The sequence below is a fragment of the Lagenorhynchus albirostris genome, chromosome 7, assembly GCF_949774975.1.
Source record: "Lagenorhynchus albirostris chromosome 7, mLagAlb1.1, whole genome shotgun sequence".
NCBI classification, from domain to species: Eukaryota; Metazoa; Chordata; class Mammalia; order Artiodactyla; family Delphinidae; genus Lagenorhynchus; species Lagenorhynchus albirostris.
The window spans coordinates 64,550,912-64,577,061 of record NC_083101.1 but is presented as its reverse complement, the minus strand read 5'-3'; the positions used below and the strand labels follow the sequence as shown (position 1 = coordinate 64,577,061).

Sequence of the window (26,150 nt, the reverse complement as noted above, 5' to 3'; positions counted from 1 at the left end):
TTTTGTTCCCCCCCAGGATATCTTTGAAGATGCCTTGGAAACCTTCTCTGTGTAAGTAGTAACATAATAAAAAAGTATGTAGTAGAGAAAAATTGATGGTTTTCTTATAAGAAATGTAAATATTTCTTCTCATTTTTTTGAATTTTTTGAGTGTAGTGGCTATTGTTGGAAAAATTCACTTCTTCATAATTTAACAGTTAGGATGTGATTAAGCTTAAAAAAGGATCTGTCTAAAGTTACTATCAAATATATTTTTGAGTCTTATTTTTTGTAACCTTAATTAAACTAAAATGAAAGAAAAAATGTTTTCCAACAAATTAAATTTTATTTGTTTATAGCTAACCCTTTTACATCTTGCCCATACTTATTTACATGGTTAGCCTCATATTGTAGATTTTTGCTTTTGGTTTGTACTTAGTTTTATTATAAGCGTTTCCTATAAGCCTACATAATTTTTGTAATGATTTTAAATGACATCATATGAGATCAAATGGAACATCGCAATTTACTTATTCATTTCTCCTTTGTTAGACATTTAGTTTTTCACTGGTTTAAAAACTTAAAACTAAGTAGTGAACATTTTGATGTGTATAGCTTTATCATATTTTTGAATATCTCCAAAAGGTTAAATTCATCCATGTAGAATTATTGGATTAAAAGGGATGAATATTTTTATTCTTAATGTGATATTTCTCAAGTTGCCGTTCTGTGTTAGTTAGCTCAGGCTGCCATAATAAAATACCATAGACTGGGTGGCTTTAACAACAGAGATTTATTTGCTCACAGTTCTGGAGTCAGAGATCAGGGTGCCAGTGTGGTCAGGTTCTGGTGAGAGCTGTCTTCCTGATTTACAGATGGTCACCTCCTCGTGTGTCTTCACATGGCAGCGGGAGAGAGAGCGAGAGAGCAAGCTTTCTGGGGTCTCCTCCTATAAGGGCATTAGTCATGAGGGCCCCCCTCTCAGGACCTGATCTAAACCTGATTATCTCCCAAAGTCCTCATCTCCAAATACCATCACACTGGAGATCAGGGCTTCAACATGTGAAATTTGGGCGCTCGCTATTCAGTCCACAGCACTTTCAAACGAGTTTCACCAGTTTGCACGGCTGTGAACTGCGTATAAGTGAAGTGGTTTAAAATGTAGCATTATCATCCCTAGGTATTATTTGAAACCATTTTGTGGCTTAAATGATACCTAATTGTTTTGTCTTAAAATTTTTTTCTGGGAGTTCCCTAGTGGCCTAGTGGTTAGGATTCTATGCTTTCATTCACGTGGCCTGGGTTCAATCCCTGGTCAGGGAACTGAGATCCTACAAGCCATGTGGTGCACACAACCCCCCAATTTTTTTCCTTATAATCATTGTTTAGTCCATTGCATTTCCTTTTGTATGAATTCTAGTCTTCTTTTGCCTATTTAACTTTTTTCTCAATGTTTTTTTACATACTTATGAACTTTAAAATTTATATACACCTTCATACTTTGTCCTATTTGCTACAGATACTTTCCCCTAATTGCTATTTTTATGTTAGAGTTGCAAATTTTTATATTGTCCAAAAGTTTTAGTGTTTATGTCATTGAATGTGTATGTGAATAAAAAACTTAATTGTGATCAGGATTTTAAAAAATAACCTTTCTACTGTGCAATAGTTTCAGATTTACAGAATTATTATGAAGATAGTATGGGGAGTCCTGTATATCCCACACTTGTTTTCCCTATGATTAATTTCTTACATTAGAATGATACATTTGTCACAATTAATAATCTAATACAGATACATTGTTATAACTAAAGTCCATACTTGATTCAGGTTTCTTTGGTTTTTATGGAGTATCCTTTTTCTGTCCCAGGGTCCCATTCAGGACACCACAGTACAATCATTCATTCTGTCTTCTTAGGCTATGCTTGACTGTGATGGTTTCTCAGAGTTTCCTTGGTTTTGAGTACTGGTCATTTGTTTTGTGGAATGTCCCTCAGCTCGGATCTGTCTGGTTTTTTTTCCGCATAATTAGACTGAGGTCATGTGTTTTTGGGAGGAAGATCACAGACCTAAAGTATCATTCTCATCACATTATATCAAAGATACATGTTATCAACCTGGTTTACCCCTGTTGATGCTAAACTTCATCACTTGGCTTGAGATAGTGTTTGTCAGATCTTGCCACTGTAAAGTTTTACTCTTTTCCCCCCCTTCCCTTTTCATACTGTGCTCTTTGAAAGATAATCTACTTGTGTAATTTAAAAAATGACTTTTAAGGTGAGTGCATTATTTGCCATCCAGAAATCTTACTCAGCTCTGCTGTGGCTTCTCCGCCCTGAGCGTTGGCAGGAATTGAGCTTGGGCGGCCTGGTAGACTGAAATCTAGGAGGTAGAAAAGGATCTGACTGTGGGGCGGGTGACTGGAATTCACCAGTGGAAGCGCTGCTGTTCCCAGTGAGAAGCTAGAACACTCGACACACACCAGAGAGGGGTTCAGGTCTTGGAGATGAAGACAGGTCAGACTGATGTAATTGACATGACCGATGGGTGGCACACATTAAAACTTGTGTTTCTTTGAGCTTTCAGTGGCTGCATTAGACTGGCAGTGGCTTTACCTTTGGGTCTGAAAGGCATTGTCAGCAATTTCTAACACCTATTAGTTTTTATTTTATTTATTTTTTTTACAGCAGGTTCTTATTAGTTATCTATTTTATACATATTAGTGTATATATGTCAATCCCAATCGACACCTATTAGTTTAAAAAAAAAATCAAATTATAGGGAAACAAAAACCTTCTGAACTTGACTTGCGATTTCTGGTTTTCCAAGTAAGGAGCTTGAAGTTGCCACTTTGTCCTAACAACAAGTAAAGAGGTAAACAGACTTGGAAATTCTACAACTCATTTTGCATCCATAAGAAAGGAGAGGTACACAGAAAATCACTGCTCCCAAGCCTGGAGGGACAGAAGGGCAAATACAGGGAGTCATGGTGTACAGAGTTGAAGCCAGGGCAGGGGTGGGAAAATGTCACCTATGATCGACGAATTGCTGGGGGTTCAGTGTGAATAACTCTGGGAGTTGAGAACCATAAGGAGACCCACTCATATGGAGCCCCTCCACCCCCAATGTGAAATTTGCCTCCAGAAGCTGTACCAGATTTATACAGTAAATGGAGGAGAAAAATCCCTTTGGGCTTCCAGTAGGGTGAGAAGAAAAAGAACCATTCTGAAATACATCAGAGTTTACTGTTCTTAACAAGGCCTGCCCTCAGGGGAGAGTAGTTAACCAGAACTTAACTGACCCTGGGGACCTCTAGCCCACTCTGGCCATCCTGTCCCATCTAAGAGAGAAGAAAAACTGAGAAATACTTGAGAATTTCCCAGTCCAGAGGCACAGGCTCCCTAAAAGACTGAGACCTCATCACAGGTCGATAGAATGCTTCCCCTCCCCCACGCCTCACCACCACATGACCACAGGCCTATTTATAACAGTTCCTTTTATCATGTACATCATGTGTAACTATCAAGAAAGATTACAAGGCAGACCAGTAGGCAAAAAACACAGGTTGAAGAGACAGAGTAAGCGTCAGAACCAGACGTGGCAGGGATGGGGAATTTAAAAGAACTATGGTTAATATGCAATGGGCTCTATGGAAGAAGTAGAGAGACTGTGGGAATAGATGGGTAATGTAAGCAGAAAGATGGAAACCATAAGAAAGAACCAAAAAGAAATGCTAGAGATCAAAACACTCTAACAAAAATGAAAAATGCCTTTGATGGACTTATTAGACTGGACATGGCTGAGGAAAGACTCTCTGAGCTAGAGGCTGTAGAAATAGAATCCTGAATAGAGTGGAATAGAATCCTCAAAAACTGAAAAGCAAAGAGAACAAAGAGTGAATAAAACAGAACAGAATATCCAAGGACTGTGGGGCAACTACAGGTGTAACATATGCATAATCAGAACATCAGAAGAAGAAAGAAAAGAAGAAATATTTGAAACAATAATGTCTGAGAATTTCCACAATTAATGTTAGACACCAAACCACAGATCCAGGAAGCTCAGAGAACACCAAATAGGATGATTGTCAAAAAATGACCTCTAGGTACGTTATTTGTAAACTACAGAGAATCAAAGATAAAGAAAAAATCTTGAAAGAAAAAATACACCTTACCTAAAGAGGAGCAAAGATAAGTATTACATCCAGCTTCTCCTCAGAAACCAGGCAAGCAGAAGAAAGTAGAGTGAAATGTTTGTATTGAGAGAATAAAACCATCAACTTAGAATTCTGTACTCTCTGAAATTATCTTCAAAAGTAAAGGAGAAATAAAGACTTTCTCAGGTGAACGAAAACTGAAGCAATTTGTTGCCCATAGATCTGCCTTGTAAGAAATATTAAAAGAAATTCTATAGAGAGAGGAAAAATAAATATGGGTCAGAACCTGAGATCTACTTAAGGAAAAGAAGAACATCAAAGAAGGAATAAGTCAAAGTAAAATAAAACATTTTTTCATATTCTTAATTGATCTAATAGATAACAGTTTGTTGAAGATGATACCAACACTGTATTTGGTTATATATGCTTATGTTTATATCTTATGTATATATACATGCTTATGTATGTTTACATATAAGTGAGATGAATGACAACAATGATACAGGGGTGGGAGGGAGGAATTAGGATTATTTTGTTATTATAAGGTACTCATACTACCTGTGAAATGGTATAGTGTACTTTAATGTAGACTTGGATTAGTTGTAAACCTGTACTGCAAACTCTAGGGCAACCACCAAAAAAAAGTAAGAAAAGAAGTAAAGCTGATGTGCTAAGAAAGGAGAGAAAATGGAGCATATTAAAATGCTCAATTAAAACAACGTAAGGCAGAAAAAGGGTAGAAGACAAGAATAGGAACAAAGAACAAGGGCAACAAATAAAAAACAGTAATGAATATGGTAGATATTAATCCAGCTATATCAATAATCACTTTGAATGTCAGTGGTGTAAATTTACCAATTAAAAGACATTGTCAGAGTAGATCAAAAAACATGGTCCAACTATATGTTGTCTACAAGAAACCCACTTTAAATAAAAGACACATGTAGAGTAAAAGTAAATGGACGGAGAAAAATATACCATGCTAACACTAATCAGAAGAAAACAGGAATAGCTATACTAATTTTGGACAGAGCAGACTTCAAAGTAAGGAAAGTTATCAGGGATAAAGAAAGGCATTACATAATTGACAGAGGGGCCAGTTCTCCAAGAAAACATAACAGTTCTTAATGTGTAGGTACCTAACAATAGAGCATCAAACTATGAGAGGCACAAACTATATACAAGGAGAAATAGATGATTTTGTTATCATAGTTGGTGACTTCGACTGCCTTCTCTCAGAAATAGATCCAGCCGGGAGAAAATCAGTAAGGTCATAGCTGAACTAAAAAAAAGAAAATCCTGAACTTAACCCAACCGAAGTTAATTTAGATCCCTATCTCATGCCAACGCTAAAATTGCTAGCCCAGTCCAACACCATTTGCTAAGTCTGGGAGTAAAAGAAAATTTATGTTTGATGCCTACTTTATCAAATAATACAGTCATTAAAATAATAATGCTGTGTTTCTGGGCTTTCTGTTTTGTTCCTTTGACCTATATGTCTGTGTTTGCACAAAAACTGCTCTATTTATCTGCTTTAGATGTTTCAATATTAGTATGACTGGTTCTCAGAAGAATAGCATACAAAAGTGACCCATGTGATGGAGATGTTTTTGATTCATGACTATCAGAAACCCGTTGTGAACTCTTAAAATGTGGAATTCTTGGAGGCTTTGTATGTCTTTGCTTTTTTTTTTTTTTTTTGCATTACGCGGGCCTCTCACTGTTGTGGCCTCTCCCGTTGCGGAGCACAGGCTCCAGACGCACAGGCTCAGCGGCCATGGCTCACGGGCCCAGCCGCTCCGCGGCATGTGGGATCTTCCCGGACTGGGGCATGAACCCATGTCCCCTGCATCGGCAGGCGGACTCTCAACCACTGCGCCACCAGGGAAGCCCTGTCTTAGCTTCTTTTATCCTATTGTCAACCATATTACAGTTTTCTTCTCATCTTGAAAACAATAGTTTTTTAATGCTATCTCACTTTCTTGTTATCTAACATTTTCTTTTCCATTCATTGCCTCTTTCAGCCTGTCTTCAGCTGCATTTATCTGCTGTTGCCAGCATTTTTTTTACTTCCAAATTTAACTTCCCTGTCCTGCTCAGTTTACCAAACCCAAAGGTTTACCCATTCTAGAACTTGCCTTGTTCTTTTAGTTTTCTGATGTGCATTATTTCTTGTGACACCTAAAACTGTTTCTTAAACAGTTTTGTGTTTCCTTTTCAATGTTGCCAAAATGTCCCTGGTACTTGCTTCTCTCACCTTAGTTGTAGCAACACATAATAGTAATGCTTTACCTAACTGAGAACCTTACCTCTTTGAGATAGAGCCCAAAGCTGGAAAGGGTAGCCAAAGTAGGTATTAGAGCCCATGCTCTAAAAATCTTGCCCTTTACTTGTAGTAGAGGATTCCATCCAGAGTCTATTTACAATGAATGTAAGTAGACTTATGCTTTTTGGCATAATTTTGCCAGAGTTCTAAGAGGTATGGTGAGAGGATGGTTTTATTTATTTATTTTTATTTTTAAATTTTTTATATCTTTATTGGAGTATAATTGCTTTACAATGTTGTGTTAGTTTCTGCTGTACAACAAAGTGAATTAGCTATACGTATACATATATCCCCATATCCCCTCCTTCTTGAGCCTCCCTCCCACCCTCCCTATCCCATCCCTCTAGGTAGTCACAAAGCACCGAGCTGATCTCCCTGTGCTATGCAGCAGCTTCCCACTAGCCATCCATTTTACATTTGGTAGAGTATATATGTCAATGCTACTCTCTCACTTCGTCCCAGCTTCCCCTTCCCGAGGAGGTGGTTTTAGAAGCCAGTTTGTTGATAGTAGCAAAAAATGGCAGGGAAAGAAGAAAGTAAATATGACATACAGTCATAGAACTCCAAAGCACAGCAGTATGGTTTTACCTAGCTTAGGTGCACACAACAAGATGTACCTTTCTGGTGAGTCAAGCCCTTGGACTTGACAGGTGAACTTGAGCACCAGTCTCAGTTGCCATTTACTGCCTGGGAGATCTGGGACAGTTTCTTTCTTTTTCTTTTTAAAAAAAAATTTTTTTTGGCTGCTTTTGGGTCTTCATTGCTGTGCGCGGGCTTTCTCTAGTTGCGGTGAGCGGGGGCTACTCTTTGTTGCGGTGCGTGGGCTTCTTGTTGCAGTGGCTTCTCTTGATGCAGAGCACGGGCTCTAGGCATGCGGGCTGCAGTAGTTGCAGCATGCAGGCTCAGTAGTTGCGGTGCGTGGGGTTCAGTAGTTGTAGCACGCAGGATCAGTAGTTGTGGTTTGTGGGCTCTAGAGCGCAGGCTCAGTAGTTGTGGCACACGGGCTTAGTTGCTCCACGTCATGTTGGATCTTCCCAGACCAGGTATCGAACCCGTGTCCCCTGCATTGGCAGGAGGATTGTTTTTTTTAAATTAAAAAGATTTTTATTTTTAATTTTTTTAAACATCTTTATTGGAGTATAATTGCTGTACAGTGTTGTGTTAGTTTCTGCTGTATAACAAAGTGAATCAGCTATATGCATACGTATATCCCCATATCCCTTCCCTCTTGCGTCTCCCTCCCACCCTCCTCATCTCACCTCTCTAGGTGGTCGAAAAGCACCGAGCTGATCTCCCTGTGCTATGCAGCTGCTTCCCACTAGGTATCTGTTTTACATTTGGTAGTGCATATATGTCCATGCCACTCTCGCACTTCGTCCCAGCTTACCCTTCCCCCTCCCCGTGTCCTCAAGTCCATTCTCTACGTCTGCATCTTTATTCCTGTCCGGCAGGAGGCTTGTTAACCACTGTGCCAGGGAAGTCCCTCTGGGACAGTTTCTAAGTCTCAGTTTCTTCATCCTCTCACAGATTTATTGGGAAGATAAAATGAAATTTAATTTAAATGTGATAATGGGTATAAACACGTAGTAGGTGCCCAGTAAATATCGGTAGTATACTACTCCCCCACCTTGGATGCTGTTAATCTCCACTGAGAAAGGCATGTTCATATTGCTGTCTCTGAGACATTGGAGAAAGTTTAAATTATATCTAGTATATTCTGTTTAAGAGGGTAGAGACTTGTGTCACATATGTTAAGAAAATTCCAAAATGACTAAAAATGTTTTCAAACAGCATTTGAAAGTTAGTAGGATGTGCTTCATTCACAGGTAAAGCTCTCTTGGATGTTTCTCTTTATTCCATAACATAGAGTGTGATGTTATTGTACTATGTCTTCTGTATTACTGACCCTTTCTGAAATTAAAAATATTACTGAAGTAATCTGTTATTCAAGATTTTTCTTTTAAAATATTATGTATGTTTTCTCTCTGATTACAAGTATGTGTTAATTGTAAAAAAAAATTCTTCAGTTGTTTTTTCTGTGAACTTTTATTTTGTCCTAATTTCAGGGTTTGCCAAAATTTCTCTCGTTCCCTCTTATTAAATTTATGATGCCACGACATTCCTCTTGTGATACATTAGCTGCTGAAATCAGTAGAGTTCTTTTTCCATATGCTGACTGAACCGCATATTTTGGTTTTATATTTTGGTTTTATGTGCAGGTAGCAACGCTTCCACCTCTCTGTAGCAGGATGTGGTCCTCTTGCCAACCTGGTGATTAATTTCTTCCTGTGAATACTTTCTCCTGAATTTCTAATGAAAAGATGCAAGTGAACAGATGAGGGAGACCTTAAAGTATTTCCACAAAAGAAAATTATCTCCTACTCTCCTTTTCTGCTTAATGAATTCACCACCACAGATGTAGGTTTTCCTAGTTCTGGATCTTTGTGGTAACAATTGTGTTATTTTAAGTGATTAAGTATTTGGGGAAGTTGCTAGATTTACAAGCTGGTAGATCGTACAAACATCTCTAACATTTAGAACTGGAGGGAAAATTAGAGATTTTTTTTTTTTTATAAAACAGTTAGTGGGACATTGAACATGTCCTTTCTAAAAATTAAAAAATTGTTTATGAAGTTTTTGACTTGTTTAGCATAGGAGGTAATCTCTCAGGGAGGAACCGTACATTAGACCCATCTCATGGCCTATAGAAATTTGCTAGAAGATTAGCTCTGCCTTAGTCTCTGGCTCCCTGATTTAACAATTCCATACTGGTATGTGCTTCTTGGTGCTCTGATGACTGGGTATCCTTCTTGCCCACTGTTTGTACACAGCTACCATATCTGAAAATGTAGTGGTGGGTATGAAGTCTGTTCATGAATTAAGTGATATGACATGTGAAGAATAAATAAAATGTTCCAGGGTTTCCAAAGAGCTGTTTCTGGTTGGGAGATCGGAGTGGCTGGCATTGGTTTTGGGTTTTGAGAGATACCAGGGTTACTTGGGACACCTGTGGACACAAGAGATTTTGGGTCACCATGGATTCCTGGCTTCCGTTTAGTGAGGAGAGTAGACTAACTGCTTGGAATCAAGTGAATTGGTAGTGTTTTCAATTAACCTCTTTCTCATCAAAACCACAGTGGGCCATGGCACAAAAATCTAATTAACTGGGGGGCCTGGTCGGGTACTACTTAATCAAGATTTTCTTTTTATGATAGTTTAGAGAAGTCAGAGGAGACATCAAATTTATGTGCAAAGACTGTTAGAGCAGATTCAGGTTTAATATGTTTTCACCAGTGATCTCTTAATATTCCATAGTACCTCATTAAAATTTTGAATTTATCCTTATATAGAAATTCATAGGTGTTTAATCAAGTCCCGAGGCAATGGGATGTGTGTGTTCACGTACAGGAACTACAGTGAATTTGTTCTTACGTCTAGAAGTTGAAAGAGGCAGACGTTTTTAGTCAGGTGATAAGAAGCTTACAGTAGAATTAAAAATATTTTGTAGTGTAGCTTTTCTCATGGATTTCGTCCTTCTTCACACCTTCTCTTTTGAACTACAAACTGTAGATTAGAATGAGGTAAAGCTTTTAAGGCAACTCCCCCCCCCGCCCCCCATCAGTTTAGATCAGTTAATTATGGTGCAATAATTTTGTCTGTTTTAAGGTTATCTAGGGTGATATTCGGTGAATGACAGTTGAAAAACATCCAGTTAATATTTTTCTTCATAGTAGTTAAATTATAACTAGTAACTACAGGGAGAGTTAGATTAATTTTCATATTTCTGTGATCTTTTCCTTGACCCAGCTTCTCTGTCTAGGTAATCCAAATGTTCCTCAGGTCTGGAGGGGCACCTCTCTGCCCCGACCTCAACCTGATTTTTCTTAACCAGGTTGGCATTTAATTCTTTCATTGGATCTAAGATGCCGCTGACATTGTATATACCACTGAGGAAGGAGAAAAACACAATGGAGAATTTTACAGGTGACTTTGCCGAAGGGAAGGGAAAAATAAAACTGTCATGCAGGAAGACACAGTAAGGAAATGTGTGTATTTCAATCTTGGTACTAGGTAGGGAGGGGAAAAAAACTTCTCTTGAGATTCTCTGCCCTGGGAACTTTAAAAAAATAGCTCTATCACATTATGAATTTATATCCCATAAAATCCCTGTTTTAAATTTACAATTCATTGGAGTTTATTATATTTACAGAATTGTACAACCATCATTACAATCTAATTTTAAAAAATTGATCACCCAAAAAAGAAACCCTGCACCCCTTTACAGTCATTCTCCTTTCCCACTCCTAGTCCTAGGCAACCACTAATCTAATTTCTGCTTCTAGATTTGTCTGTATAGACATTTCATAAACATAGGATTATTCAATATATGTTCTTTTGTGTCTGGCTTTTGAGGTTTCTCCATGTTGCGGTATGTGTCAGTATTTCATTCTTTTTTAGGGCTGAATAATACTCAACTGTGTGGATATACCACATTTTGTTTATCCATTCATAAGTTGATAGACAATCAGGTTTTTTCCAGTTTTTGACTGTTGTGAATAATGCTGCTATAAACAGCTGTGCACAATTCTGTGTGTGGACACATGTTTGTAATTCTCTGGTGTATATACCTAGGAGTGGAACTGATGGGCTGTATGGGAATCCTGTGTTTAACTTGTTAGCACTCTCAGAATTTCAATCACAAGCTACTTTGTGGTCTGAATATTAGGTACCAGTGTGGCCCAAACAGTTTCAAGCAGGTACTTTAATTTTAAGTGGATCAGCTTGGTTTTGCCTTCAGGTAACTGGCAGAAGCAAATGTGGATCCTTTCCCTAAGAATTTAACTTTGATCTAGGGCAATCAAAGTTGCTCTTGATTTTAAGATACATCTGGGTTTTGGGGATATTACATGATGAAAAATCTGTGTTACAGAGTCCATGGAATACAGTGAATGGAAATACATTTCGCTAAAAAGCCCAGAGTGAGCAGCATCCCAAGCGTCTTTTCCCTGTATTGAATTGCTTTTCTCTGTATTTTCTTTTGTACTGTTAGGTCTTCTTTAATCGTCGGCTATTGTATTGGAATCTTCCACAATAAGTAGTTCTTTATATAAGCTTATGGGGGGGGGAGCGTATGCACATTTTAAGTTAAGGTATGTATATTCTATGAATGCTTCCTTTCACTCTAAGGAGGAGTGACAGTATTTCCTAAGCTCAAAGGAAAGCTTCTTAGTGACCCTTTGGTCCAATTGTCTCATTTGACCAAGGAGGCCCAGGGGAGGTGGAAGACTTGGTGGTGTTGGTGGCAAAATGAATGGAAAATGACTCGTAAACCCTTATGGACAGGGCCTTTGTCATTGTGGTTCCCTTTTCTGCAGGCTCAGGAGCCTCTCTGACCATCACTCAACCCCAGGTAGCAACACCCAAGTTGTGCCTGTAAGTCAGAGAAGCCCTGTTCCCAGTACTGACTTCCTTACCTCCTCCAAGAGCAGCCTTCTGGGCATGACTACTACTCTGTCCGGGACTACCTTAACAGTTGTAATGGGAAATAGGTCCAATCCTTGTCTATTTGATCACTCACTTGGACATTTCACAAATGCCTTAATTAAAAAAAAAGATAATTAATTATTTATTTTGGCTGCACTGGGTTTTAGTTGTGGCATGAGGGATCTTTGTTGCGGCATGCATGCAGGACCTAATTCCCCAACCAGGGATCGAATCCAGGCCCCTGCATTGGAGTGGAGTCTTACCCACTGGACCACCAGGGAAGTCCCCGCCCCCACATGCCTTAATTTCTGTGTTTCAAAGTGAACTTTTGGTGGCCGCCTCCCTCATCCCTCCGAAACCTTTTCCTCTCCCGGGCTTCTCCATCTTTGTAAATGTCTCCACCCACTTGCTCAAGCCAGGTGCCTGGTGGACATCTTTGATTCCTTCCCTTTTCTTTAACTTCCCTACTACCAAGTCTGATGATTTCTACCTCCAACATTTATTTCCCATCTGTTTACTTCTCTCTCTCTCCTCTCTATTACATTAGCTCGAGGTACTGTCAGGTTTTGCCTGGATTACTTTAAGAGCCCCCAATGTGTTTTCGTGCTTCCTTTGTTCTCTATTCTTCCACCCTCCCAACTGCATCCTACTTTTTCTCCACACAACAGCCGAAGTTACCTTATTTTAAAATTTTAATATGAAAAATTTCAAACATATATAAAAAATAAAGAGGATAGTAAACTGAGCTCTTGTATACTCACCACTTACCTTCAACAGCTGTTAACTCAAGGCCGATTGTTTTTCATCTATAATCCACCCCAAGGTTATTTGGAATCATATCCTAGACAGTATACTTTATTTCTACCTCTAAATATTTCAGTATGTGCTTCCTGAAAACAAAGACATGCTCTTATGGGTAATTACCGTTCAGATAACAAGGCCAGGAAATTGCATTGAAACAGAACTATTATCTAATCTATAAGCCTTTTATGGCATCACTGTATCTGTATTTTAGTATGCATATAAAAGATAGGTCTCTTTTTAAAAACATCACAAGGCTATTGTCACACCTAAAAAAATTAACAACATTCATCAAATATCCTGTCAGTATTCAAATTTCCCAGTTGTCTCATAATTTATTAACAGCAGGTTTGTTTGATTCAGGACAGAGTGATCCTTTTAGAAATTCAGTTGGATGATGTCACTGTCTTGCTTAGAATCTGTGCATGAGTTTGCATGTCTCTGAGGATGAAGACTCCAATCTACCTCAGCCCGCAAGGCTTGAGGTCAAGGTCAGGTCCCCACATACTGCTTCCACTCACCCTCAATCTCTGCCCTCGGCCGGAAGCCTCTTCCAGGGTTTTGACTGAGCTAGACCTTTGCTGCCCTAGATTTGTGCATCTGGCTTCTCTGACCAGAGCAACTTCCTTCCATTCCTCCCAGAGCTTCTTCCTGGTCATCCTCAGCTCTCAGGTGCTATGTCCTCCCACTTTGCTTAATGACTCCACCTGAATAGGTTACTCCTTCCTCATTCCTCTATCTTGGCATCCTGTTTGTTCCTCTCATACCCTTTCTCATTTTGTAGTTATTTTTTACTTGTTTTTTGACCGTCTGTTCCTTTGGACTCTTGAAGTTCCAGGAGGATGGGACTGTTCTCTTCTTTTTTTTTTGCGGTACGCGGGCCTCTCACTGTTGTGGCCTCTCCCGTTGCGGAGGGCAGGCTCCGGACGCGCAGGCTCAGCGGGCATGGCTCACGGGCCCAGCCGCTCCGCGGCATGTGGGATCTTCCCGCACCGGGGCACGAACCCGTGTCCCCTGCATCGGCAGGCGGACTCTCAACCACTGCGCCACCATGGAAGCCCCGGGACTGTTCTCTTCTGCTCATCGTGGTGCACCCTGTACCCAAGCACGATGCTTGGCATATAGTAGATGCTCAATATGTATTTGTCGAATTAATAAATTTGTTGAATTAATGTACTAATCGGAAACTGTAGATGAATATTCAGAGTAAACTGCAAGGGTTTGCAGTGCATTAAAAAAAATCCAGCCATCATTTACTGAGAACTTAGCAAGTATAGGGCACAATGATATTGCTGTGATTGTTCAAAGAGAGAGTGAGTTAAAGGATGTTTTGGGATGTGTTTTTTTCTTCTTCTTTTTAATGATGACAGCTGGTTGTGTTAATCAGCCTGTACATACATAATTAGGTAATGTCCAATTGTTTGGGCGTACTAAGCACTGTGCAGATTGTCAGTGACTCCTTTGCCTTTACTCACCTCTGGGCTGACTCACTTTCCATCTGAAGTTTATGTAAATGAGCTGTCATACTCTTAGGGGTTGTAGTGAGCTTCACTACCTTTTGTTAACTTTCTACCATTTTTTATCTGCCTTGTTTTCTGATATGTTTATCCATCCGGATAAAAATAGCAACCTGAAATGGGTAATAAAACACCACAAAAGCAGATACTTGGGAGCTTTGCCTTTTGAAATGTGTCAAACTTCTCCATTGGCTATGTTTTGAAAATTAATCAGTATCTCTGGTTCTCCCTTTCTCCCCTTCTTCCTACCTTTCCCCTTTGTGTCATCATGCTTGTAGAACATTGTAGCTAGAACTCCTCAGAGAGGAAGTGATGTTTGTATTAGGTACATTATTTATAAATAATGTATAGTTCAGTATCATGTATCATACACATTTAATAGTCTGAAGACTTAGCCACTAACAAATTTAAAGGACTCTGAAATTGCTTAACAGTGAAGAGGTATTTGGAGATTTATACGTGATTTTTATTTTTCTGTAATTTCTGTGTTATTTATTTTATGTTTATTGTCCAGAGTGAAAGTATTCAAGCCAGCAAGGAGTATTTTTTTTATTAGTGAGCAGAATGATCTCAAAATGTGTTAAAGCTCCATGTAGCTCTGATAAAGTAGCATGTTTAAAGGTATAGGCATAGTTTTGGTCTCCCCTGTAGGCAATGCAATTATAAGCTTTTAATTTCTATTTGTTTTATCAGCAAAGAAAGTTTTCTGTGAGGGCACCTTGACTTTGCTTTTATGCAAACTTCAAAGCGAGCAGCATAGTCTTTTCAAATCACTCTGGTTCCATGGTCACATCACCTTGTGCCTTTTGTGTCACATACCCTGCTGCTTCCCTCTTATAAGGATACTTGTGATTGCATTTAGGGCCCAAACCAAATAATCTAGGATAGTCTTCCCATTTTAAGATTATTAACTTAATTACACTTGCAAGCCTCTTTTCTCATATAAGGTAACATTCATAGGTTCCAGGGGTTGAGACTTGGATATCTTTGGGGCCATTGGTTAGCCTAACTACAGGTAAAAATAACATGCATGGTGGATACATGTACAGTTTTAATTTCCTTCTTTGTTTCCAGTTCTCTGTAAGGACTTTATTATTTTAAAATCAGGAGATATCAGAGTACATTACCTGATACTTTTATAATCAGATTAAATTGTGAGCCACATCACAGGAACAGTCCAGTTCTAATATGTGTAAGAGCCCTTAAGACAAGACAAGAAAGTTGTCAAGTCACTGACCATCTCTAAGCCTACTTTATTTTTTTGAGTTTCATCAAAATCAATTCAAATATTCTTTATCTAATATTAATTTTAAATTGCAGTTTCCATCTACAATGGAGTGACTTTATATGTATATTTCATTCACTTCACTAATTTAACTTTTGTGCATTTAACCCATTTGACCGAAAACTTCACAGAACTTGACTTTCCCTTATTTAGTGTTTTTAAAAAGTCAGTAAGATATAAAATCCAATTCTAACTTGGGAGCATCAGACTGCTCTTACGTTTTCCTTAAAACAAAAGAGGTAATTCATTTTATTCCTCATTTAACCCTCTTTGATAGTGGTGAATCCCTGGATTAGGTGAAAAATCATTAAAAGGCCCTGTGGATTTTATAAATCCAGGCTATTTGTATTTTTCTTGCTTGCTTCCCTAGGATAACCAAACAGTGATGGATTAGAATTAGGCTGCAGCAGAGATTGGGAAAAAAAAAAATCTCCCGGCATCCCTTCCTGCAGGAGCATCAGCTTCGGCAGTGAGTGTAGCTGCCACTTTAACTGACATGTCTTAAATTCTGCCCTGGGAAGCTCTGGGATGCTGTCAGCTGCCGGGCAACTTCTTTTCTTAAGCTCAGTAATTGAGAGTCTCACCAGAGACCAAGAAATAAAACAGAAATTGAGGATTTTTTTGCCTTTTAAATTGAGGATTGTCTCTTCTTTTCATTGGCTTTTAAAAAATCTGGTAGAAGAGAGGGCATCTTCACAGTGGGGCTATATTAATTCCTTCAAAGTTACAGCTGCTCTAAACCTGTGAGTATGTCGCATTTATTTAGCTGTTCCTGGGGGTATGATTGCAGCATTCTCTTTGGATCTGTGAGGATTTAATTTAAGGAAAGCTATGCTGATTAAAAAAATTGGAGTGAAATTTCACTGGAGACCTGTAGTTTTTGTTAATTGACATTGACTTCATTAAAGCCTTCATGTCAAGCCTGCCAGGGCTCCCCCTGCCCCCCATATCTTTTTTTCTTAAGTTCCTGAGAGTGAGTGCTGAAATTGGAGAAAATAGTGAATCTTGCTGAGAAGGATTCAGTCTTCCCGGGATGCTATGGCAGGTTTACTGCTGCTGCAAGGTGTGCATGGGGCTGCAGAACAATGGAAGGATGATGACGGCTCACTTTGTATTCACTGTGTTTGTCTTATGTCCTTTGTTGGCGTCGTTATGGCGTTTTGTTTTGTTAGGGTGATTAAAACCTTAAAAATTAAGTACCGTGGCATGCTGGCAGAATAGCGTCAGTAGTCATAGACTTCACCGCTGTCTGTGCTGTGTTGGGTTCAGCCAGTCTCTTTGTAGCAGATCACAGTAAATGGGAGTTACCCAAGAGTGACCTTTGCATGACCACCCTTTTCTAATTGTGCATTTGAGTCGGTGCCATTTTTTTCTGGTGACGCAGACCCTTTAGTCTAAACATCTGTCCTTAGTCATTGTGTCCCCTTCGGAATACACTGGAGGCTAGAACTGTATCCTTGCTGAATTTTTATTGAATCAATTTTGAACCGTTTGTAAAGAGAGAGGTTAGATTTTGGTTCCCTTGATAACCCGCATATGTTCTTGATTGGTCTTTGTTACACGAAAGTCTTATTATTTTAGTGATCTGATCCAGATCATTTGGTTCCTGATCTCATTCCTTTATCTTAAAATCACATTGGCTAAAACGATTTCTAAAAGTTAAGTTCAGAGATCAGTAATCAAAATACTTTTAAATACCAACTGTTAACAGTTGTCTTTGTAGATGCAGAATATATTATGTGAGTTTTTTTGGGTGTTAGTATCTTGATTGATTTCCTGCAGCATAAAAAATAAATCAAGGATTTTAAAAAAAGAAACTCTCTACCACCCAGAGATCAAACATCTGCTGTTTTTATTTTTAAACATTTTGTCATTCCTAAATGCAGCAACTTTGAATTCAATGAGGAAAGAGTCCTAAAAATAGGAAATTCTGCCTTACCTAGACTGGTAAAGAACTTATATTCATTCATTCATTCATTAACAAACGAACGTGTACATTTGTCACAAAGCTCTTGCCAGACTTTGGGGACATGATGCTGAACGAGATATTATATCTGCCCTCGTGGAGCAGATACTATTAGCAGGTGAGGGGAACATTCAGAAACTACCTAATTATTTCATTACATGTGTTGTAATTTTTCAACTGTAGAAGTATTGGTACTTTGCAGCCCAACATTTATATTAGAGACATACAAATACTTGCATGTAATTCTGCCCCAGATCTTCTGGAGCCACAGATCCTTGGTATGCTTGACCTGGAAAGAGATTTTGAAAGTAATTGAATTAGTTCAACAAGCATGTGATAGGCACTCTATTAAGTGCTGGTTTTTAGATCAGTAAATAAGGAACAAGCCCTGCTTTGGAGGAGGTCACAGTCTAGTCTATTGAGAGAGGGAGGGAAATTGGTTATGTTAGTATATTCTAGTATGTTATTCAGTAAATACTGAGTGTGTGCTGTAATGTTGGGCACTGCCATAGGCACTGTGCTGGGCACTGGGGGTGGGGTGGAGAGTAAGACAGAGATACCGTGCCCTCTGGAAGCTCTTCGGGGCCGTGGCAGAGAAATGATAGGCTGCCATGAGAATACACCTGAGGGGGAAGGGGCCTCAGTACCATTTACTGATCATCTGCGGTGGGCCAGCCATTAATTGGTACTCTCTGTGTGCATCAATCTTCCCTTCAATCCTATAAACTAGTTACTATCTCTGCCGTAACAAGCAAGTAAATGGAGATGCAGAGAGGTTAAGTAATTTGCTGAAGGTCACACAGGAAGTGAGTGGAGGAATTAGAACTCGATCCCAGATGTGACTTGACTTCACATCTCTGCCCCTTCCAGTGGTCCCCAAACCTGGCTGCTTATTAGAGTTATCTGAGCTCTGGAGGGAGAACTGTGTTTATTACAGGCGTCCCTGAGGACTATGGGCAGTGAGATTTAGGGACCATTCTTAGACTACCCCCTCAATTTACAGATTGGGGAGAGCGAAGATAGAGATCATACAGTACTTAAAATGGGGCCAGTAGCTAGATTTCCTAGTCACCATTCACTCCATTGCAGTATCTGGAAAGATATAGACTAAGAAATCAAAACCGGAATCAAGAGCAAACAACAGACCCAAACCAACCAACCAAATTAACAAAACAAAACAAAATAAAACAAAAACAAGAGAGTAGCAATAAGAACCTGAACCTGTAAAGTGTTTGTCTGGTCTTGGCTCTGAAGAACCACCCCTGGTAGCCCAGACAGCCCCGATTCAGGGGTCTCCCTGTGCTGCCAGATGGTTGCTACTTGAGAGTGAACTAGGTAGGACTTTTTTTTTTTTTTTAAAGAAAACAGAGCAGATATCTTGGCTTATTAATATTCATTCAGGCACTTCAGTTTATTCAAGAAACTGTTACTGGGATGTAATGGGATAAACTCTGTAGTATGGAGAAGGTCAGGGTTCTGTGGGAACAAAGATGAGGGATGACCAACCTACACCTGGGTGATGGCAGGAGTTCAGAGAGATGCTGACCTTGTAGGGCTTTCTGGAGGAGGGGATGTCTGAATTGAGGCTGATATTGCTAGATACTAGTGGCAATCAGGTGTAGCAGCAGAGTTTATTAGGGCAAAGACCCTGAGATATGAGAGACCATTGTAAGAGAGGAAAACTTTCTCCTCTGTTCTCTTAGGTTCATGCTTGGGGCCCTGCAAATTAAATGGATAAAAGACAGATTAGCAAGGGAAGAGAAAAACAAGTTTAATTGCATATGCACATACGAAAGTTCACAAAGAAATGTGCCTCAAGGAGGTGGTTAGAATTGGGGGCTTATTTACCATCTAAACAAAGAATGATGAAGTGTGGAGAAGAAGCTAAATAAAAGAGTTTGGGGGGCTTCTGGATGAGGGTAAGTTATGGGAAGATGATTAGAAAATGTATGTTAGAGAAGAATTGTTTAGTAAGTTTTTTATGCAGCTAAGAGTCCTCTCAGGTGATAAGAGTTATCTTTGGACTAGTTTTCTTCCTGGTGTGGGAGAGGGAGACATCATTACAAAAGGAAATTGATACCCTGATTTTAGATAGAAAGGAAGAGAGCAGAGAGCTAATTGCCTTCACCTCAAAATAATCTTAACGTGAAAATGATATATTTTGGGGTGACATACTCTGATCCCCTTCACTATGGTCTCTTCAGGGTTTGCCAAGAAGCTTGAGAGGCCTGCAGTTCTAGTTAGGATAGTCTGGTTAGAGAAAGACAGGTACCAAGGGTACCTTGCCAAGAAACTGTGGCAGGGGCCATGATGAGCCACTGAAGTGTCACTAAAGTATGAGTGGTGAAGTCGTCTCGCTCCTGACTCTTAAGACTCTGGCCAGTTATTTATAATTTAGGGCTTAAATAGGCTTTGATGGCTTAGGTAGAGAATTTAACATATTTGTGTGCATATACATATGAATGTACATAGAGATATATGCATGTGTATATACACACACACACACACACACACACACACAAAACGCATGCGTAGAGATATATATTGGTATAGATATATATCAGTCGTTGTTTTTATGGAAAATACGTTTTGATTTCCAACCCAGTACATCATAAACAAATTTATAAGATTATAACCCACTTGTGACTTTGTATGGTTTTTAATCTCCCATTTTTTGCATCAAATCTCTAATTTGATTAGCAGAAATCTCTGAGGCCTGTCATGAGATAAGGGATTTTGAGGCTCTGTGTGGTTTCCTGAACAAAGCAGTGAGGGAGGTTTAGCAGCTTTTTGCTGTGTCATCGTTTTCATATCTTAGTGGAGAAGAAATGGATTAGATCCTTTTTAAAATGTCTTCTGTGTCAGGTCCGGTACCCACAGAAAGTCTGTCTTTGTATCTTAAATAACAACCGTGTTAATTGAGCTCCCCTTTTACAGAGAAGGAAAACAAGGTGGGAAAATGTTAAATCACTTGCCCAAAGTAATTCAGAGTGCTGACTGTGACTCCATGGTGCTAAAAGTTGGCCGATCTGTGCTCCTACAGGCTGTTGTATTGTGTCTCTTAGCCACGGGTTGGTTGGGGGAATGTAGGCAGCCCCCTCCCTTTTTTTTTTTTTTTTTGCGGTATGCGGGCCTCTCACTGTTGTGGCCTCTCCCGTTGCGGAGCACAGGCTCCGGATGCCACGGCTCAGCGGCCATGGTTCACGGGCCTAGCCGCTCCGTGGCATGTGGGATCCTCCCGGACCGGGGCACGAACCTGTGTCCCCTGCATCGGCAGGCGGACTCTCAACCACTGCGCCACCAGGGAAGCCCCCTCTCTTTTTTAATAAAGTCGCAGTGCCCTCTGCATATGAAAAATGCTTATAGGTTTTTTGACCTCATGCTCAGAGATCTTCCTATCGTTTTGACTTGCTTTCTACTTTTCAACACAAAATTTACACTTATATCTTTGGAAAGACAGAAGGGGCAGGACTGCATCTATAGGCAGATTATACGAACAAGAGTTTGACATGAGTTTCATGCATAGCTTGTTTTTCTTTTGATAGTATATCAGTTCACAGGTGTGGAAAATCTTTTTTTAAAAAAATTATTTATTTTAGGCTGCCTTGGGTCTTTGTTGCTGCGCGAGGCTTTCTGTAGTTGCCCCAAGCAGGGGCTACTCTTTGGTGCGGTGCGTGGGCTTCTCATTGCAGTGGCTTCTCTTGTTGCGGAGCACGGGCTCTAGGCACGTGGGCTCAGTAGTTGTGGCTCACAGGCTCTAGAGCGCAGGCTTAGTAGTTGTGGTGCATGGGCTTTGTTGCTCCGTGGCTTGTGGGATCTTCCTGGACCAGGGCTCGAACCTATGCCCCTTGCATTGGCAGGCAGATTCTTAACCACTGTGCTACCAGGGAATACCCGGTGTGGAAAGTCTTTAGTGACCATTCAAGTGGTATGAATGGATTTCTTTGGTGATCGTTTTAGATTAGTGGGTTATAGAATATCTTATTTCAGGTCATTACAGGTGACTATATTTTAGAAACCAGGGAAGTGTGGGACCCAGACTTGACTTTCTCTTGTGGTTTGGGGCTGTAGTCATTATCTTCTTAGCTTACTGGGTGGGTCAGAATTTGAGCCTTGCCATGAGCTAGCAAACTGGGCCTTAATATACAGCATTATGTGCCATCACCCATCTTTAATATTAGCTATTTTTAAAGGCAATATCATCCCTGTATAACAAAACCATTTTATGTGCCCACTTGGTACCACAGGCTGAATATGAATATATACATTACACCACTATGAAAACAGCCACACATTGAAGAGCTAAAGAAAATTAAGCTTTGGTGCTTAATTACCTGAGTATTTGTATGTTTCCCCTTGTGTTTTGCTTGTCTCCCCTAATAGATGTTTGTGGGGGAAGCCGTAATATTTACTGATAGCTGCTTGCTTGTGAATGAGGACTCCATGATATTCATGGGTACTTTCCGTGATCTACATAAGTGACATAAAATGCCAAGTATTGATATTGTGTTTGGCACAAGGGTGCTAACAGATATAGAATAAATACAAATGTCATTCATTCAACCAAAACTTTATTGAGCTTCTCTGGGCTAAGAGAGTCCCTGTCCTTAAAAAGCTTGTAAGCTACTCACAGCAACTGAAAAGTAGACCATTCATCATACTATGATGAGTTGTTTTTTTTTTTTTGCGGTATGCGGGCCTCTCACTGTTGTGGCCTCTCCCGTTGCGGAGCACAGGCTTCGGACGCGCAGGCTCAGCGGCCATGGCTCACGGGCCCAGCCACTCCACGGCATGTGGGATCTTCCCGGACTGGGGCATGAACCCGTGTCCCGTGCATCGGCAGGCGGACCCTCAACCACTGCGCCACCAGGGAAGCCCACTATGATGAGTTTTAAATGCTGACCATGGAACCCAGAGGAAAGACACATTATCTAGCCTGGAAAACTTTTGGGTAGCCTTAATTTTTCTTTCCTTCATGGATCATGAGACAAAAGAGACAGGAAAGCTTGTTTTCACCATTGCTTTTTAGAAATTTTTTTTTTGCTAATCTTTGTTATAGGTGGTGTTTTAAAAGAAATGATAAACAGTTACCCCCATTCAGTGTTATGCTGAAAACCTCCATTTGCTCTGCATCCTGAAAAGGGTCTGCATCCCTCCTTTGAGGGACTAAGGAAAGTGGCGAAGTGCCACTAAGTGGCCTCTGGCTGTGACTGAGGGAAACTTGAACTGCTGAGTAGCAGGAGTGCAGTGGTCTGTCTAATGGGAAGTTCTTGGCCCCAATCACTTAACTCTTCTAACAACATCAGCACCACATTTATGTCATGTTCCAGTTTAAAAAGTGATTTTACAAAATGGAATGCATTGCTTCTGCAGAGCATCCCTGTGAGGTAGACAGGACAAATGTATTGTTAGCCCTCTTCTGGCTTTTGTGTGTGTGCTGCTTTTTCCCCCCTTTTTTTAAAAAAAATTTTATTTATTTATTTATTTATGGCTGCGTTGGGTCTTCGTTGCTGTGCACAGGCTTTCTCTAGTTGTGGTGAATGGGGGCTACTCTTCGCTGCAGTGTGTGGGCTTCTCATTGCGGTGGCTTCTCTTGCTGTGGCGCACAGGCTCTAGGCACACGGGCTACAGTAGTTGTGGCACACAGGCTCAGTAGTTGTGGCACACGGGCTTAGTTGCTCCGCGGCATGCGGGATCTTCCCGGACCACGGCTTGAACCCATGTCCCCTGCATTAGCAGGTGGATTCTTAACCACTGTGCCACCAGGGAAGTCCCCCATTTTTGTTGTTTTTGTTTTTATCGTTGTAAAATACATGTAACATAAACTTTAACCGTCATAACCACCACTGCAGTAGTATTAATAAATACATTCATAATGTGGTGCAACCATCACCGCCATTCACCTCTGTAAGTCTTTTCATGTTGTAAAATGGAAGCTCTACACACGTTAAACAGTAGCCTCCCTGCTTCCTACTCACCCCACCCCCAGCCCCTGGCAGAGGTGAGTGATTGGTCCATAGTCACACTGCTTGCACAGCTAGGGTAGAATCCAGCATTCTGCCTGTGTTGCAGCATGCTTTCTCCTAATTCGCACTACAGTAGGGAACTGAAGAAGGATAGTTAAAAGATTAGGTAGAAATTTTCCACTAGAAATAAGAGAACCTTCCAGTAGGAAAGGGATTTTCTTTTAAATTTAAAAAAATGAGTAAACCCCCCCCCAGCAAAATGAAACAGGTGCCCTGTATATCTCTTGCCATCTAACATTCTATTGTTACTTGTTTTAAATAACGTGGAGTACAGTTTGCTTTGCCTAAGGAAAGAAGCTGAAAAGATACAGGCTCTGATTTTAGTTTCCAACTCTGTCAGTGATTTGCTGTGGCTCTGGGCAAGAAAAACAGCATCTATTGGGGTACTTTATTTTTTCTAAAAAGACAGTTAAGTCCCACCCTCCATTTTCTTAGTGAGTAGGGTCTGGGCATGCTTTCTCTTTTATCCAGAAATGAACTTTTATTCTTTTCACCTGTCCTCACTTTGCCCTGGAACTCTCATCTCCCTTGAGGATGGGGAAAAAACCATTAAGTTGTCAATTAAAGATGACATCATCTGTTCAAAATTCAGAAAGCCTCTTTCGGAGGGACTCAGATTTTCTTGGGGGTGTAGGAGAGGTAAATGCCCAGACAAGTAAAAACTTAAACTCTGCATCGGGCTGACATCTCCCTTCTCAAAGGTTCCCCCTCCCTCTCCTCCTTCCCGGATGGCCTCTGGAGGCAGGAGGAAGTGACACAGGGATGGAGCCCTGGTCTGGGTGTTGCTCTCTGGTTGAAGTCTCATCGGCTATTTTTGCAGTGAGCTCTGTCCTTGCTGCCTCTGCTCCCGAAGCACCTCTGATGGCTGGACCTGTTGGTGTGCCCATGACCCCAAGGGCTTGGCATTCTCCACTGGTGTTGGCTGGTCCACAGGTGCCAGAGGCCTAGTGGCCACTCCTATTTAATCTCTGTTCTCTGCCCTTTGCTACAGGAGCTGTCTTTTAAAAACATCTTATTTTGCAGTAACTCCATACTTAAGAGTAAAGGTATGAGAATAATACAGAGAACTTCTCTATACCCTGAATCCCTTTTTAACATTTTGCTACATTTTGTGTATTATTCTCTGGCTGTATACTCACTATTATGTATTTTTCTGAATCATTTGGGAGTAGGATACAGCTCCAGAGAAGCTGATCTAGAAGGATGAATTGGAACCTTCCAAGTGAACAAGGGAGGGAAGTGTCTGGAAATAGCTCTCATATTCTTTCTTTTTCTCTGCTTTCCTCTAACCCTTCTTTCTTCCAAGTTAAGTTTCTCCACCTCCTTGAGCTCTTCCTTTTATGGAAAAGCACAAAGAATGTAAAAACCACCCAAGTCCTTCAGATAATATGAAGGTTTATAATTTTGATTGAGGAAGCCTTTTTTAATAAGTCTAAGCATGAATTTTTTAGGGGTAGTTTATCTAGTTTATAAATTCAGTAGTATCTCACCTAATAGAATAATTATATCCTGTGTTGGTGCTTGCCCTTTGGCCTTTTTCAGCTTTTTAGATCTTCCCTCTAAAGGATAGGACGTGTATGGCAAAAAAAAAAATGTTGAAATTTCTTTCCTTTGATTCTTTTTTAAAATTTATTTATTTTTAATTAATTTATTTTTGGCTGCATTGGGTCGTCATTGCTGCACATGGGCTTTCTCTAGTTGTGGCGAGCGGGGGCTACTCTTTGTTGCGGTGCATGGGCTTCTCATTGCGGTGGCATCTCTTGTTGCGGAGCATGGGCTCTAGGCACACGGGCTTCAGTAGTCGTGGCCCGCAGGCTCAGTAGTTGTGGCTCTCAGGCTCAGTAGTTGTGGCACATGGGCTCAGTAGTTGTGGCTTGCAGGCTCTAGAGTGCAGGCTCAGTAGTTGCGGCGCACGGGCTTAGTTGCTCTGTGGCATGTGGGATCTTCCCGGACCAGGGCTCGAACCCGTGTCCCCTGTGTTGGCAGGCGGATTCTTAACCACTGCGCAACCGGGAAGCCCCTTTCCTTTGATTCTGATAGCATAGCAGGCGAGGGGGTGAAGTTGACAGTAACATGTATTTGGGGAGTGCCTGGTAATTTCTGGGCTGTTCTGCTCTCCCAGCAGTAGGAGTAGCACCTCCCTTTTTCCTCTGATCGTTGGCCATGAGAATGGCTATTTGAAAACATCATCCATGGGACAGAATTTGGTCTGATGAGCAGTTTTCTTTGGTAAGAAAGACAGGTTGGTCATATGGGCAATAATATGAAGCAGTAGGTTTCCTGGAAATCTGTCAGTGGTGCCGCTGGAGTCCTGTGTCATAGCTCCAGTGGGCGCCATTCCAACTGTAGGTTTCATAATGGTGCCTCCTGGAGAACACCCACTGGTCTTTCTTCATGCATTTCTCTCGTCCCCTAAAGAGAGATTTTAACTTTGATGAAAAAGCCTCAAAGATATTAAGTGTCTTTTTATTAATTTTTGAAATTTTATTTTATTTCTTTTTTAAATGGGCTAGCTTATATTTCATCGTGCAGGAACATAGCTCATTGTATCGGATTTATTGGGGGAAATTAAATTTGAATTGATTTTGCTAACTATGATTTGAATGAGAG

At 40.3% G+C, this 26,150-nt stretch overlaps 1 protein-coding gene across 4 annotated transcripts in view; it reads left to right on the top strand.

Moving 5' to 3' along the window:
• TTC39B (tetratricopeptide repeat domain 39B) overlaps positions 1–26,150 on the top strand; it is a 133,860-nt gene that overhangs the window by 37,215 nt on the left and 70,495 nt on the right. For 2 of the 4 annotated variants that reach the window (XM_060155093.1, XM_060155090.1), the window contains exons 2-3: positions 17–51; positions 8,681–8,879. In XM_060155093.1, coding sequence (XP_060011076.1) covers positions 8,797–8,879 — 83 coding nt within the window. In that variant the 5' untranslated portion in view covers positions 17–51; positions 8,681–8,796. Of the gene's footprint in view, positions 1–16; positions 52–8,680; positions 8,880–10,353; positions 10,446–26,150 lie in introns of all 4 variants that reach the window. The other 2 variants (XM_060155094.1, XM_060155091.1) reach the window with 2 other exon arrangements.